This window comes from Callithrix jacchus, chromosome 1, assembly GCF_049354715.1.
Source record: "Callithrix jacchus isolate 240 chromosome 1, calJac240_pri, whole genome shotgun sequence".
Taxonomy (NCBI): domain Eukaryota; kingdom Metazoa; phylum Chordata; class Mammalia; order Primates; family Cebidae; genus Callithrix; species Callithrix jacchus.
In genome coordinates, this window is record NC_133502.1 from 86,252,914 (window position 1) to 86,269,285 (window position 16,372).

Here is a 16,372-nt window from a genome sequence, read left to right on the forward strand (position 1 = left end):
CAGAAACATCAGTTCTCAGACAGATACATTATTACAGTGTGCCCAATTAGTTTATGTCACTTAATTTTTCTATCCAGTTTTATTAATTAATTTTTCTATCCAGTTTTATTAAAATTGGCATGAAATTTCTCATCTAGTATTTCAAGCCTCCTGTCTTTAGTATACTAATTTTAAATGTGCAAATGGGGTCACCAGGTTAGAGAAGAACCATACCAGGGAAGAACCATATCATGTATCCCAATAAGTTCTGCTTATGGAGCTAATGTCTTTCACTGGAGCTGTTTCCAATGTAACTTGATGTAGCATTTAGGATAGTCTCATCGTGGAGCACCACTATCCCAGTTGGCTGATACCTGTTTCTTCTAAGAGGAGAATCAGGTAAGTTTTCCTAAAGCACCTTTGTGAAATTGTGCCATTCAGACAGCCGTGTTGTGCTCATACATCCGGAAGGTCTTGCTGGTTATGCACTGACTTTTCGTGTCCTACATTCTTGTGTATTTGCTAGCAGGATGGAATGATGGCTCACTGAAAACTGAAGATGATATGGAAGATGACAAGGGAGAAGAGCAAGTCATGCTCAGTAATGATATGAGGATGGGCAAAATGTGGTGATCTCACAGGTTTCCATGCCTTAGCTCAGCTCTGATGAAGAGACTCATGGTCATACAGTCTCTTCAGATGATCACAGAGAAAAAGATGGTGACAGAGAGGCAGATGTTTTACTGTTTCCACTTCTGGAACTTGTAGCAAGGTATGAATAGAGTCAGCACCAGAAAAGATACAGAGTATCGTGTCTGCAGTAGATGAAGCCATCAAAGGATGGCTTCTCTTCACCACCAGACAGCACTGACCAACCTATAGCAATAAGTCCCACAGACCAGAATTATACCCATCAAATGCCCCACTCACCATATGTCAGCTCAGAGAACTCTCACAGTGGTGAATTGGTCTCTTTATCCACCAAGCCCGATCCCTATAGGCAGGAGAGTCCCAGTACCGAGATGATCATCCAATATAATCTGCACACTGCACTGAGGATGGAGGCCCGCCCTAACAGGCCACAACCCTCAGGAAGGCAATGCAGTAAAGGGCTCCTTCTCTCTTTGTCCTGATGAATGGGAATTGCACCAGGAAGATGAACACTAGGAGCAGATGATCAGAGCCTCAGTCCAGTCACCATCTCCTCTATGATGACCCAGATGGGCAAATCTTCTGAAGGAAAAGGTCAAAGCAACATCCTGGGTGGCTGGCATTTTCTGAATCTCTATAGGTCATCACAAAGTATAGCAGGAATGGGAGTATTTGGTGGACTTTGATTTTGCAGTTGGCTCTGATGGCCAAGAAACTCAGGGCCAAAAGCTTCTTCTGACTCAAGGTCCAGGTCATATTTCTGCAGCACGACTTTGAGCCTCCCCCCACCTGCACCCACAAGCACAATCTCCAGTAATATTTGCAAATGATTATACTAACATCAGGTTATATAAATACTTTTTGTTTCTAATGTGAGTTATATTTTTAAAATATAAAACGTCTTGTTTTTTATGTTTATGATAATACAGTACATTTTCCAGGATAAAATGGGCTGTGCTGTAATGGCAAATAAACCCTCCCAGTCTCAGTGGCTGGCCTCCTCAACATTTATTTCTTGCTCATACTGTCTGCCGTGAGACCAGAGACTCTCCAGAGCAGCTCCCCTTCCACCTTTTCCCAGGAAATAGAACATGTGCATAACAGAGAAAAACAGTGTAGAAAAACAAGATGATTTTCCTAGAGGATGGCTGATTTCCTAGAGGATTTTCCTAGTGCTTTGCTAGCATTAGTCCATATGATAAAAAGTAGGGGAGAACTATTCTATTTATTTAATCATCTAAGAGACAGAGTATTCACTTAGAGTCCAATATTTAAACTATTTCTTTACCTCTTGAATTAAAAGACCTTAATAACATGAATTCATAACTCAAATATAGATATAAACCTATCACAGTTTGGTACAACAGTTTTTATTTCCTCTTGAAATACCAAAGCTGTTTTCTCATGTAACTTGTATATCTGTGTGTGTGTGTGTGTGTGTATACACATATTTTCAAGGACTGAAATTAATTTTAACATCTTTAAAACACCAAATAGTATCATATTTCCTGTGAAATCGCTGATTACCTCAAAGGCAGCATTTTAGCATTCTTAGTTGCTTTAAAAGATTGTCAGCAGTGTATAGTAAATATTACATGAGACATTTAAAGAATAGTGCTTGATTTCATCATTTAAAAATTTTAGTCAAGAAGAGGCAAGAGCAATTTCTTAGAATCAAAACTCCTTCATTGGGAAATCATTCATCTTGGAAAAAGCAGAAATATTTTAGCTAATAAAAAAATTTTAGCTAGCTGGATGCAGTGGCTCACGCCTGTAATCCCAGCACTTTGGGAGGCTGAGGCTGGTGGATCGCGAGGTCAAAAGATCAAGACCATTCTGGCCAACATGGTGAAACCCCACCTCTACTAAAAATCAAAAGTTAGCTGGGTGTGGTGGTGTGTGCCTGTAGTCCTAGCTACTTAGGAGACTGAGACAGGAGAATTGCTTGAACCCAGGAGGCAGAGGTGGCAGTGAACAGAGATTGCACCACTGCATTCCAGCCTGGCACCTGGTAACAGAGCAAGACTCTGTCTCAAAATAATAAAAATAAAAAACATTTTATAACTAGATTAGCATTGAAGAACTTGTAAAAGTCTCATTTTGCATTAATTTCTTAAAGTCAAAGCCTTATATGTACCTTTGATTTTTATAAAATTTTAACTATGTGAAAATAAAATATTGAGCATTAAAAGAAAAAAAACCAATGAAATAGAACACATACCAATAATAAAAGCTGTGCTGCCAAAAGCTGATGCTTTGAAAAGATTATTAAAAACTGCAAAACACCTAGCAAGAGTACTTTTTTAAAAAGAAAAACATTATCAATATCAAGAATGTAAAATGAGACATCATTACAGACCCTAGAGATACTACAAGGATTACAATAATATGTGCTGAACAGCTTTACGGCAAGAAATTTGACAATTTAAATGAAATGCATGCATTTCAATTTTTCATAATATAGTCACTTGTAACTCTGGAGAGCCCACATAATTAATAAAGCAGCCATCTTCTAGCTTTGTGAGTTCTCTTTAAAAGAGGAAGTGAAAGAGTCACAGTAAATGAACGGCATATGCTTTTCACCCTTATATGAGTAGAGAATAATCTGCTAGAGCTTGCAATGCTGAGGTTCAACAGACCAACTTCAGATATTATTACCAGCAGAGAAGATTAAACTTGGGTGTGACCCACAGCCTCACCACCCCTGAACATGCCTGATCTTGTCTGATCTTGGAAACTTGTGTATGTTTTATGGCCTTATACCTAAATATGGCTAAGCAATATAATTAGAACTCTAATATCATGTTACCTCTTAGACCCATGAAATCAGGTGATAAATTTTGGTATACTGCTCCCACTTTTACTCCATATACAGATGCACACATAAACACTCATCTACACAAATTTCAAAGAATTAGTGAATGTACATACACATTGATACATACCCTTACTCTCATATAGTAATGTCTTCTCTCTCCCTCACACATGCAGGCACACATACTCTACAAATTCTTTCTAACTGCATCTTTCAATGCTACTTCAAAAGGAAAATTAATGTCTACATATTTATAAAAATGTTTGACTTCACTATTGATTATCAGAGACTATGCCCACTAAAATCCATTTATTCAAAATGAGGTATTTAGAAACCAGTCAATTAACTTATCCTGGTGACTAGTGACCAGCCCATAGCACATCTCTCGGGGAAAGAGTAAAAGCAGTAACTATGAAAACGTATTACTAAAACTCAATTAGAAATCACTGACTAAAAAAACTGTCATTATTTGAATTTATAAAACTATATTTATATTTTTGAATAATCTAGTCCATACTTATAAATAGATTATTTGAAAATATAATTAGTTTTGTAAATGGTCTACACAATGGGTCAACCTGACTCTACAGAGACTTGACCTTGCTGACCTCAGGGTGTTTATACTCACAGAATAGGCTGTTTTCTTAAAATAATCTACATAAAATGTCTTGAATTAATCAGGATGAATAAATCAAAGCCTAATTTAGTTGTATTTGTGCAATGCAGCAGAAGTGACAACAGTTATTGATAAAACATTATCATCCCTTATGTATTTCTTCCTTAAGCTATACTACCTTTTAGAAATTTATAAAGCAATAGACATTCGACTTCATGCCCAGGGACCATTTTTTCTTTGTAAAATAATGGTAAATATAGGATCTACATAATCAGTAGACATATGCTCTGATTTCCAAACCAAAATCTACTCACCAAAGTGATCTATCAAAATCATCGCTTCAGTATAACACTATAACATTATGTGAGACTTAGCAAATAATATCAAAATTATGCCAAAAACGGCTAGTGATTTTGATGCAAAGCTACATTTGTGAAATCCTGAAGTTATCTATGACTCTTAAAATAGTTGTTCATGAATCTGAAAGGAAGTCCACTGACCTTAGAGGAAGAACCCAGGTAGATGAATAAAACTTCCTGCAGTGCAAGGTTTTCTTGTTATCTTCTTTTACTGCGTGATTGCATCTCATTGTATCTCATCTCTTCCTCTGACAAAGCACTGAATATTGCATTTTAAGTTATCCTATCTCAGGCTAACTCCTGTTCATTGTTATCTAGAATGTTTACTTTTCTATGTAAGCTCTCTTTCTGGAAGGCGATAACTGCCATGCCTCATGCATTTCTACACATGGTAAAAGGAAAACCGCACATTTATTTGTGCCTCAGTGGTGGCTGCTTCATTTGAATTTACAGAAGTGTTCCGTTTTCATCAGAACAGTTGAGTGTGATTTTTTTTATTAGCAAAATTACTTTATTCTGACAAATAGTTTAACACAAAAATACGAACTAGCCCTCCAAGGATGATTGGGGTCTACGCTTCCCAACGCCTCAGTGTCCCGTGCATAAGGAAGGTGTCCTCTGAAGGATGGGGCCGGAGTTGAAGCCGGAGAGGGGTCAGATCATCCAGGGTCAGGTGTGGAGATTCGTAAAATAGTGTTTCTGGGTCACACAAGATGGTCATGTCTGGCCCCAGCCCAGGTGGCTCCTTTGGGGGCTGGGTTGAGCCTGCGGCGGCAGGAGAGCCAATTTCTCCCCGAGCGCAGCGTTCAGAACCGGTTCCTCCAGCACCTGCAGGCTCACCAGGTCTCGGAAGAGCCTCTTGGAGAGCGGCACGTTCGGCCCCTCGCACACACTCTCCTCCGGGCCACAGTGGATCTGGAACGACTTTTTCAGCTGTTCTTCCACGGCTTTTGCCGGACGGCTGCGGCTCTCAGCTCCAGACCCAAGGCCAGGTTGCTCTGCAGCGTGGCCATCTCTAGCTCCTGCAGCGCAGCGGGCTGCGGCTCGGACTACACCGGGGAGGGTGGTGCCAGGCGGAAACCAACCTGCCGCGCTGCCGACCGGCGCCCTGCCGCTCCGCCCCCTTCTTCCGCCGCCCAGGGCTGCCGTGCTGTGGCTCAGGGATGCCAGAGCATGGACTCAGGCTCAAGTCCAGGCTGGGCTCGGGCACCGGGGGTCGGGGTTCCGGGACTCGGGGCTCCGGGGGTGGCCCTGGGACCACCGCGGCTTCTTCCCCGTCCCCCGACTCCAACTCTGGGTCCCCACACCCCATCATCTTTGGAGGTGCCTTGGGGATGCCGGGGTCTCAGGCAGTCAAAGGGTCAGGGTACACAGCCTCTGGCCACCTACTCCTCTCCCCCGCCCCTCCCAGAACGAGTGTGATTTTTAGTTCTCAATTGGATCTGTTCTACTTTTTGATTCTTCTCCTCCTCCTCTTTCTTCTTCCTCTTTCCCTGCTCCCTTTCCCCACTCCTGCTTCCGTTTCTCCTCCTTTGCTGTCCCCATCTCTTCCTCCTCCTCCTGATGGCTCTTCCTCTCTTCTGCCAGTCCTGTGTGTTAAAGCACTCCACCATGTCCAGAAAGGGGATGGGAAGAGGAAGACAATTATTAGGACTGTTTCTATTTCTTCTAAATCATTAAAAATCACAAAATATCAGATGCTGTCAAGGTCTTCAGGTTTTCTATCATTAATTAGTATTAAAAATACTTACGTGCTGGCTGGGAGTGCCGGCCGGTGACCGCGAGGGAGGGCCTGGGCACAGACAACCGGCTGGTGGTGCAGCTGCCATGGGCGTGCAATGGGCGGCCTCTCAGGACAACTTTCTCGGCTGCAGCGCTGTGCTCGCGTAGAGCTCTCTGGCTGGCGGTGCGTCTCCTCGTCCCCTCGGGCACCATGAAAGACGATTTCGCAGAGGAGGAGAAGGTGCAGTCCTTCGATTACAAGTGGTTTGGTATTCAGGAAGGAACACAATGTACCAAACGTAAAAATAACTGGGCACTGAAGTTTTCTATCATATTATTATACATTTTGTGTGCCTTGCTAACAATCACAGTAGCCATTTTGGGATATAATGCTGTAGAGAAAATGGATAATGTCACAGGTGGCATGGAGACATCTCGCCAAACCTATGATGACAAGCTCACAGCAGTGGAAAGCGACCTGAAAAAATTAGGTGACCAAACTGGGAAGAAAGCTATTAGCACCAACTCAGAACTCTCTACCTTCAGATCAGACATTCTAGATATCCATCAGCAACTTCGTGAGATTACAGAAAAAAAACAGCAAGAACAAGAATACGCTGGAGAAGTTACAGGCAAGCAGGGATCCACTGGTGGACAGGGAGTCAACTAAAAGAAACTTGGGAGAATAACTTCCCTCATCACCACTGTAAACAAAACCCTCCAGGTGTACAATGGCTATGTCATGAATCTGCAGCAAGATACCAGTGTGCTCCAGGGTAATCTGCAGAACCAAATGTATTCTCATAACGTGGTCATCATGAACCTCAACAGCCTGAACCTGACCCAGGTACAGCAGAGGAACCTCATCACGAATCTGCAGTGGTCTGTGGATGACACAAGCCAGTCTATCCAGCAAATCAAGAATGACTTTCAAAATCTGCAGCAGGTTTTTCTTCAAGCCAAGAAGGACACAGATTGGCTGAAGGAGAAAGTGCAAAGCTTGCAGATGCTAGCTACCAATAATTCTGCTTTGGCCAAAGCTGACAAGGACACCCTGGAGGATATGAACAGCCAGCTCAACTCATTTACAGGTCAGATGGAGAACATCACTATCTCTCAGGCCAACGAGCAGAACCTGAAAGACCTGCAGAACTTACACAAGGATGCAGAGAATAGAACGGCCATCAGGTTCAACCAACTGGAGGAACACTTCCAACTCTTTGAGACGGAAATTGTAAATATCATTAGCAATATCAGTTACACAGCCCACCACCTGCGGATGCTGACTAGCAATCTGAATGAAGTCAGAACCACTTGCATGGATACCCTAACCAAACACAACAAGGATGATCTGACCTCCTTGAATAATACCCTGGCCAACATCTGTTTGGATTCTGTTTCTCTCAGGATGCAACAAGATTTGATGAGATTGAGGTTAGACACTGAAGTAAGCAACTTATCAGTGATTATGGAAGAAATGAAGCTAGTAGACTCCAAGCATGGTCAGCTCATCAAGAATTTTACAGTACTGCAAGGTCCACCCAGCCCCAGTGTCCAAAAGGTGACAGAGGATCCCAGGGACTCCCTGGTCCAACTGGCAACAAGGGACAGAAAGGAGAGAAGGGGGAACCTGGACCGCCCGGCCCTGTGGGTGAGAGAGGCCCAATGGGACCAGTCGGTCCCCCTGGAGAGTGTGGCAGCAAAGGCTCTAAAGGCTCCCAGGGACCCAAAGACTCCCATGGTTCCCCCGGGAAGCCCGGCCCCCAGGGCCCCAGTGGGGACCCAGGCCCCCCAGGCCCACTGTGCAAAGAAGGACTCCCTGGCCCCCATAGCCCTCCTGGCTTCCAGGGACTACAGGGCACCATGGGGGAGCCTGGGGTGCCTGGACCTTGGGGACTGCCAGGTTTGCCTGGGGTACCAGGCATGCCAGGACCCAAGGGTCCCCCGACCCCCCAGCCCATCAGGAGCAGTGGTGCCCCTGGCCCTGCAGAATGAGCCCACCCCTGCACCAGAGGACAATGGCTGCCCGCCTCACTGGAAGAACTTCACAGACAAATGCTACTATTTTTCCATTGAGAAAGAAATTTTTGAGGATGCAAAGCTTTTCTGTGAAGACAAGTCTTCACATCTCGTTTTCATAAACACTAGAGAAGAACAGCAATGGATTAAAAAACAGATGGTAGGGAGACAGAGCCACTGGATTGGCCTCACAGACTCAGAGAATGAAAATGAATGGAAGTGGCTGGATGGGACATTTCCAGACTACAAAAGTTGGAAAGCTGGACAGCCGGATAACTGGGGTCATGGCCGCGGGTCAGGAGAAGACTGTGCTGGGTTGATTTATGCTGGGCAGTGGAACGATTTCCAGTGTGAAGACATCAATAACTTCATTTGTGAAAAAGACAGGGAGACAGTATTGTCATCTGTATTATAACAGACTGTGATGGAATCACATGAGCAAATTTTCAGCCAGCTCTCCAAGGACAGTCCTTTCTAATTGCATCACCTTTGCATCAGATTGAAAAAAAAGCACTGAAAACCAATTACTGAAAAAAATTGACAGCTAGTGTTTTTTACCATCTGTCATTACCCAAAGAGTTGGGAACTAAAATGTTCCCCCGGTGTGATATGCTGATTTTCAGTGTGCACATGGACTGAATCGCATAGATTTTCCTCCATCAGTAACTATGCAATTATACAAATTATATCTTCCAAAGTAGGGAGCATTCCAATCAGAAAAAGGCTATCATTGGTTGTTGAGCTATGGGAAGAGCTTAAGCATATACTGTGTAAATAGTACCATACATTTCTTAAATCCCAAGTGTAGGAAAAATACGCAAACATACAGATATATAGGCCAAATCCTAGTGATAATATGAAATATACTTAAAGAGCTTTTAAAACTTTGTATTTTTGTACAAAATATTTGCCTTTTACAATTTTTTCCTTTTTTTTTTGTCATTTTACCAACATAATAGATAGAGCCAAAGAAAACAATAACTATACTAATAAAAACTCATAGGGTTTCCTGTCAGATTTAATTCTACCCAGTGGCAAAGAATTTTTTCAATTGTGGTTTTAAAAAAAAAATTAAATATACATGTATATTAAAAAATACTTAAATGACAGGTCACTAGCATGGCTCAGCACTTTAAATTCCTACTAGAAACTGCACAAATCAGAAACTGTACAAATCGGAAACCACAAGCTAACCTCAATAGGGGCATTCCACACTAACCAATCAGAATTGTTTTCTTTGTCTTGCTTCTGCAAATATTCAGTCGAAGTTGCCCCTCTTGCCCCTCCTTATGGAGTGCTGACTGCTGTGGTCTGGTACTGCCCCACTCAAGAATCTTCAAATGGGCTGGGTGTGGTGGCTCATGTCTGTAATCTTTGGAAGGCCAAGATGGGTGGATCACCTGAGATCAGGAGTTCGAAACCAGCCTGTTCAACATGGTGAAACCCCATACCTACAAAAAATATAAAAATTAGATGGGTATGGTGGCAGGCACCTGTAATCCCAGCTACACAGAAGGCTGAGGCAGAAGAATTGCTTAAACCCAGGAGGCAGAGGTTGCAACAGTTAGCTGAACTTGAGCCATTGCACCTGGATGACAAGAAGGAAGCTCAGTCTCAAAATAAATAAATAAATAAATAAATAAATAAATAAATAGAACCTCTGAATGTTCAAATAAACTCTATAAAATTTCAGTGTTTAAGTTTTTCTCTTACCTTTAGGAAATCGATATTTTATGTGGAAAGAACTAGTTGGTGATTGTTTCTAGGAGAACTTCATTTTGCAGAAGATCCTCTAAGACTTACATAAACACTTTAGGGGAGCTCCTGCGAGAGCTTGAGCCTCTCCTGATTCAGGTTCCCTCTGGTGTGTTTACTCAGTCTTCTGTTTGCCCAGTTTGATAAGAGCATTGTTGAAAATGGAAGAACATCTTCAGCCATGAGCTTACTTTCAACATTCAGCTTCCTTTAGAGTTTCAGAAAATTCATAATTATCTTATACTGAACAAGAACTTTCCTATAAGAAATAGAAAGCATGCCATTTAGAAAAGAGATAATAGACATTAACCCCAGAAATACTAAATGTTTTAGGAAGTCTCTAGACTCAGAAAAACCCAGGAGCCCTGTGGACTGAATGCTAATCATCTCCCCCACCTCTTCACCCTCTCCCCCTCCGGCACTGTAATGCACTCCCTGCTTTCAGGCTCAACCTTCTAAAGTTCTCTTTCCTGGCTGGATAAGTCTCCCATGAAGCCCCTTCCATCTCTCCACCACTCAGAGCTCTCCAGAACTCACACTATACCCCAGGATTTAGATCAAATGTCGTTACTTACCAGTTAAAGGCCCACATGCTTGACCTAAAATCCCTCTAGTTATTTAGTGTTAGAAACCTATCACTAGGACCATTATTTTGCTGTTAGATCTATTTTGGGGGGAAATGCCTAATGTCAGGATTTTTATGACTTATCTTTATTGAGCCGGTCTAATCCTCACAGATGAATATTTTTGAATTCTCTTTTTAGAGGAAGGAAGCCCTGTTGCCAGGATTCTAAGAGCTGGGCAGTGAGAAAAAGCTGGGAATCTTAGTTTTCAGTAAGTGCTTTGTTTTCAATATTGTCCCCTTTCCTCAATTGGTCCCAGTGATCTCCAGTGCAGAGGCTTTCTGTTTTATCCTCTACGGAAAATGGACATTGTGTTCTTTATACAGAAATCGACATGGGGGGTTGTGTTCAACCACTCCTAAAGCACTAAAACAGACATTCAATACATCCTCCTGTTTCCAGCCCCATTTAATCCTCCAAGTTACACAATTGCAGGTTGTAGCAGTCACACAGGAACCCTGGAGCAGCCTCCTCTGAAGCTGGTCATGCCTCAGCTGCTCTTTCCATATGGAACCATACATTGAGATTACATGAGTGGCTGTGATGTCTGTGTGACACAACATTTGATTCTCTTTGTCTCTATGGTTTATTGAGAAACATCTCTTCACATTGATATGTTTCTCTTCCCTTTCATCTCTCTTACTGTACTAACCATTACCAGATCTTTAACCATAAATTTAGAATTTTAAAAACAGGATTAACTGTCTGTCCCTAGAGGTAACATTTAAGAGAACTGTCCTATTGTCATTGGGAGCTCCCTTTAATACTCAGGAGATTTTGTAAAATCTCAATGCCAGCAATACTGCTGGAAGTATAAGCTGGAACAACTTTCTAGGGAAGCGTTTTGGCAATAAAACACGAATCTTTAACTGTTACATTCATCTTCCTAGTAATTCCATTTTTCATGTTGAAGAAATCTTTCTGAGCAAGGCATGGTGGCTAACACCTGTAATCCCAGAACTTTGGGAGGCCAAGGCGGGTGGATCACCTGAGGTCAGGAGTTTTTTTTTTTTTTTTTTTTTTTATGACATCTTCTGCTTTATTTTTCTAGGAAAAACAGTGCTTTTACTGAACGTGCACAGGCGTGAGGATGGGAAGGCAGCAGGAGGAGTCAGGGCGGCGGGGCCCCGGCCTGGAGCGGGGAGGCTGACCGCAGCCGCAGCCGGGCATCACTGGCACGGGTTCCTGGTGACCCCTCGCTAGGCCGCAGCATTGCCCAGGATGAAGCCCACGGCCCCCGCACTGCCCAGAACGAAGCCCACGGCTAGGGACACTGTCTTGCAGAAGGCGCCGCGCAGCTGCTCCACGTGCTGGTTCAGGGTCCGCAGCTGGTCGCGCAACGGGCCCAGGATGCTCATGAGGCGGTGCAGGTGCCCCAGGGTCAGCAGCAGGGAGGCCTTCAACGGCGGGGGTGCGCGGTCCTAGGGGCTTCGGGGAGCGCGGGAGGCGTCCGCAGACCTCTGAGGGGATCAGTTAAAGCGGGGCATCCAGGCGGGGTCAGCGTGGGGGCTGCGGGCGGTAGGCAGCGGGGCGGCTGAACATCCCGAAGTCAGGATTTTGTCGTGTGTGTGGGGGTTGGGGGCGGGGGGAGGCTGCTGGGAGTTTATTTTCCGCTTGGTGTCAGGTGCGTAGTTCCAGGTGTCAGGAAAGCTGCTCAGGGCTGGGGCGGACCGGGCGGTGGAGAGCCGGGCCCTCACTCCTTTTTGGTGTCTGCTGTGTGGATGTGGAGGTCTGCTGGCTGCAGCCGCCTAGTCTACGGCGGGGTTGTAGGGGTTGTGGGGGCGGGAGGGGCTCTGGTGGCCTAGCGCCTCCGCAGGCTTGGAGCTGGTGGTCATCGCTCAGGTCAGGACTGCGGCCCAGCGCTGGCTGTGCTGGTCTGACCACCGGGCTGCTTCCTCAGGGCGTCCTGAGCCAGGCCACAGGTGGTCATGCTGCGGGAGGCCTGGTGGGGGGATTCCGGGTGCTCTGCAGACTCCAACACTGTGGCCATGAATGGGAGGGTGGACTTCCTGAAAAAGAAGCTGGCCCACCAGTGACCCGGGTCAGCCTTGGGGATACCTGGGGGGTGGGGAATGGCTTCCGCGGGGCACTCGGTACTACTGCAGGAGCTGTTGCTGGAAGTGGAACCCAGGCGGCCCTGAGAGGAGAGGTCCCGTCAGCAGCACGGGGCGCGGGGACTCCCAGCCCACCGGCCCTTAGGGGTCCTGCAGGTGGTACGTCGGGCGCGGAGCGGGCAGGGCGTCTGCGTGGTGGGGGGCAGGGGCTACTCACGCGGGTAGTAGTCGTTGGTGGCCACAAGCGAGCCGCTGGAGGGAATGGCCGCTATGCTCTGGCTTGCGGGCTGGTGGGACCTGGGCGGCGACCCCTCCCGGCTCGGCGCACGATCACGGGTGGCGGGGACCGGGGCTCTAGGCCACTGAGCCCATTTGCAGAGGAGACCGCAGGAGGCCGCTCCACGACCGAGACGGGGGTGAAAACAGCTTTTTTTTTTTTTTAATTTCTCAGCATGTGCTTTTATTGACCTGGCTGTTAGGTTTGCGGGGATGACTCTTGAACTTCTTTTTCAAGGAGCCCAACTGCTTCTTCCTGCGCTTCCAGACCAGCCCCCAGTCCATGTCCGTCTCCCTCCTGCCTTCATCAGTGGACTCTCTGGGGGCTTTGCCTCCTCGTCCTCTTCGTTTGTCAAAAAGTCTTCAGTGCCATCCATGTCCTCTGTGTTTCAAAGGTCCTTTCTGGTAAATAGCTCGGGTGGGTACAGGTCTGTCATGCTCTCGTCACTTGGAGCTCCCCCCTCATCACTGGACATGGGCTCCCAGAAGGCTTCCCACAAGCGAGGCCCATCACCGTCCATCCGGTCCTCCCTCTTTCTCCTCCGGTGCACCAGGCACTCAGGGACGTACTCCAGCCCTTGCTTCTGACATTCTGCATATTTACACAGAGCTCGCTGGTACCGCCGGCCCTGGATGTGCCTCAGCACGTGTTCTGGGCGCTTGTTGATGTGCCGCAGGGTGAGTTTGCAGAACAACTGGCGCGGGTTCTTGGTGCTGGGCACGATGTGCGGTTCAAACTCTGCATAGTCGAAAGCCTGGGAGGCGCGGACCAGCCGCTGGTACTTCTTGCCGCGGGTGTAGACCTGGAGCTCCGGCAGGCGGCAGGGCAGCTCCTGACCCGTCAAGATGCACCTCGCCTTGCAGGCGTCCGGCTGCAGCCTCAGGCTCGGTGCTCGCGCAGGAAGCGGGCAGCTCGCTCATGGCCTGGCAGCCCGCGGAGCAACCCTACGGACGCCGCTCGCACCACGTGGAGCGCGTGCGGGCGGTCCGGGCGGCGCGCGCCTACCCAGGGATGCGGCTCTGGCCCCTGAGGCCGTCGTCCGCCAGCCCTGACCCCGAACCGCCGTCTGGAGACGCCCCGGTGACCCTGTCCCGGAGGCCTGTATCGCCAAGCGCGCTGGCGGGGCCCCTGTAGCTGGTGTCCCCGGGCTCGGCGCCGCGCGCGTCTTGGAGCGCGCGGGAGACCGAGCTGCTGCTGGGCGCGCTGCTCCGCCAGGCTCTGGCCCCCTCCCGCCGCGTGTTGGGCGCGCTGGCCCGGCAGCAGGTGCACCGCCCCCGGCAGGGCCGCAGCCGCCACCACCGGTTACTCCGCGTCAGCTTCCCCCAGGTGCAAGGCCAGGCGCCCGGGCTCTTCGACGAGCACACCCCGGAGCTCACCGGGCTGCCGATCGATCACGGGCGTAAACTGCCCCGCCGCCGCTACCGGGGGTCTGGGCGCCGCCAGCAAGGCCAAGGTCCACCCCCAACGCACTCGAGCCGGCTCGCGGCCAAGCAGGCGCCGCCCCGCTGCCGACCGCCCGCAGCCCCCACGCTGACCCCGCCTGGACGCCCCGCTTCAACCGGTCCCCTCAGAGGTCTGCGGACGCCTCCCGTGCTCCAGGAAGCCCAGAGGACCGCGCACCCCGGCCGCTGAACGCCGCCCTGCTGCTGACCCTGGGGCACCTGCACAGCCTCATGAGCATCCTGGGCCCGTTGCGCGACCAGCTGCGGACCCTGAACCAGCACGTGGAGCAGCTGCGCGGCGCCTTCTGCAAGACAGTGTCCCTAGCCGTGGGCTTCGTTCTGGGCAGTGCGGGGGCCGTGGGCTACATCCTGGGCAATGCTGCGGCCTAGCGAGGGGTCACCAGGAACCCGTGCCAGTGACGCCTGGCTGTGGCTGTGGTCAGCCTCCCCGCTCCAGGCCGGGGCTCCTCCGCCCTGACTCCCCCTGCTGCCTTCCCATCCCCACGCCTGTGCACGTTCAGTAAAAGCATTGTTTTCCTAGAAAAATAAAGCAGAAGATGTCATAATAAATAAATAAATAAATAATCCACCAATTGTTGCCTGAAAGTTAGTGATTTAACCATCAATAACTTTAACAGCAATAACAATAAAAATAACTTAGTTACTAACTTTAAATAACTAGTTATTCAACAATAACAATAACAGCATATATGTACATCAGTTATGCATTTAAAAGATGGACATTTTGTGACTATCTGAATGGATAATATTAGATAAAATAGAAACACATGAGGCAGAGTTAGTAACATAACCCCCTAGAGCTTTAATAAATGAGCTGTCAGTTAAGCTACGTACACAACGTTTTCACTGTGATATGAGCCAGGGTTCTGAAGGCTTGCAGAGGAGATAAACTGCAATTATAAAGTGCAATTAACAGGTAGTAGCAGTCTAGTTTATTATACACACACACGTTTCCAAGCCAGATGATCATTAAGTATTCACAGCAAGTAATCACCCAGTGAACAAAACAGGTTGCTTTACCTTCTGAAAAAGTAGTTTCCACTGCTTTAAAAAGCTTGCTGGTGATAAGATGAAAACTGGAATAGGTTACAATTCTACTACATACACAGTACAGGTAACACAAAGAGTCTTTTATTCTTTTTTTTTTTTTTTTTTTTTTTTTGCCGGAGTTTTGCTCTTGTTACCCAGGCTGGAGTGCAATGGCACGATCTCGGCTCACCGCAACCTCCGCCTCCTGGGTTCAGGCAATTCCCTCGCCTCGGCTTCCCAAGTAGCTGGGATTACAGGCACGCGCCACCATGCCCAGCTAATTTTTTGTATTTTTGGTAGAGACGGGTTTCACCATGTTGACCAGGATGGTCTCGATCTCTTGACCTCGTGATCCACCCGCCTTGGCCTCCCAAAGTGCTGGGGTTACAGGCTTGAGCCACCGAGCCCGGCCGAGACTTTTATTCTTTAACATTCTTAAGCATCACCCAAAATGCCAAAAAGGAATATGGCAAGTTTTAAGGTTTTACAGAAAGTTCTACACTGAGCTTTTAAAGTGAAGGACTTAGTCACCCAAATACGATCCTGAGTTCCCAGTATTTAATTAATATACCAATCAGATCATTCTCCAGAGTTCTTTTGATATTCCCAGATCTATCTCAACTTACCTAATCAGCTCTCTCAATCCCATATAGCCTTCAAGCTAATCTCAATCACTCTTCTTCCATTCATTTTTCATTCACTTATTTTACAAATATGTAGTTAGCATAATTGTCTGACAGTACTGTTTTAGGGACTGGGAGAATATGACAGTACTTAGGAAAGGCCCTCATTCTTGTATCTCTATAAAGGTAGATAAAAACTTTTAAAAAGGTAGATATTTAAAAATACTTTAAGGGAGGCTAGGTGTGGTGGCTCTTGCCTGTAATCCCAATACTTTGGGAGACTGAGGTGGGCAGATTGGTTGAGGTCAGGAGTTCCAGACCAGGCTGAACAAAATGATAAAACCCCGTCTCTACCAGAAATAACCCCCACCCCCACAAAAAAATTAC

At 46.9% G+C, this 16,372-nt stretch overlaps 1 protein-coding gene and 2 pseudogenes across 3 annotated transcripts; 2 read left to right on the forward strand and 1 right to left on the reverse strand.

Moving 5' to 3' along the window:
* Nucleotides 1–1,479: 1,479 nt before the first annotated feature.
* Nucleotides 1,480–14,090, reverse strand: LOC144581685 (protein phosphatase 1 regulatory subunit 35 pseudogene; annotated as a pseudogene). The gene is made up of 3 exons (XR_013532739.1): nucleotides 9,875–14,090; nucleotides 6,172–6,391; nucleotides 1,480–6,024 (listed from the first exon to the last, which is right to left on the reverse strand). The product of XR_013532739.1 is annotated as a protein phosphatase 1 regulatory subunit 35 pseudogene (transcript).
* Nucleotides 6,024–8,640, forward strand: LOC128931826 (collectin-12 pseudogene; annotated as a pseudogene). Its single transcript, XR_013532736.1, has one exon. The product of XR_013532736.1 is annotated as a collectin-12 pseudogene (transcript).
* LOC128931544 (uncharacterized) lies at nucleotides 11,761–14,905 on the forward strand. Its single transcript, XM_078345460.1, has 3 exons — nucleotides 11,761–11,950; nucleotides 12,066–12,752; nucleotides 13,108–14,905. Exons 1-3 carry the CDS (start codon nucleotides 11,761–11,763, stop codon nucleotides 13,455–13,457), a joined length of 1,227 nt encoding a protein of 408 aa, XP_078201586.1. The 3' UTR covers nucleotides 13,458–14,905.
* Nucleotides 14,906–16,372: the final 1,467 nt, after the last annotated feature.

Coding starts and splice junctions, on each gene's coding strand:
- LOC128931544 (XM_078345460.1), top strand. CDS start 11,761: ATGAAGCCCACGGCCCCCGCACTGCCCAGAACGAAGCCCACGGCTAGG. Junction 11,951..12,065: donor GGAGGCCTTCAACGGCGGGG/GTGCGCGGTCCT, acceptor GGCGGTAGGCAG/CGGGGCGGCTGAACATCCCG. Junction 12,753..13,107: donor CCTTAGGGGTCCTGCAGGTG/GTACGTCGGGCG, acceptor TTCTTTTTCAAG/GAGCCCAACTGCTTCTTCCT.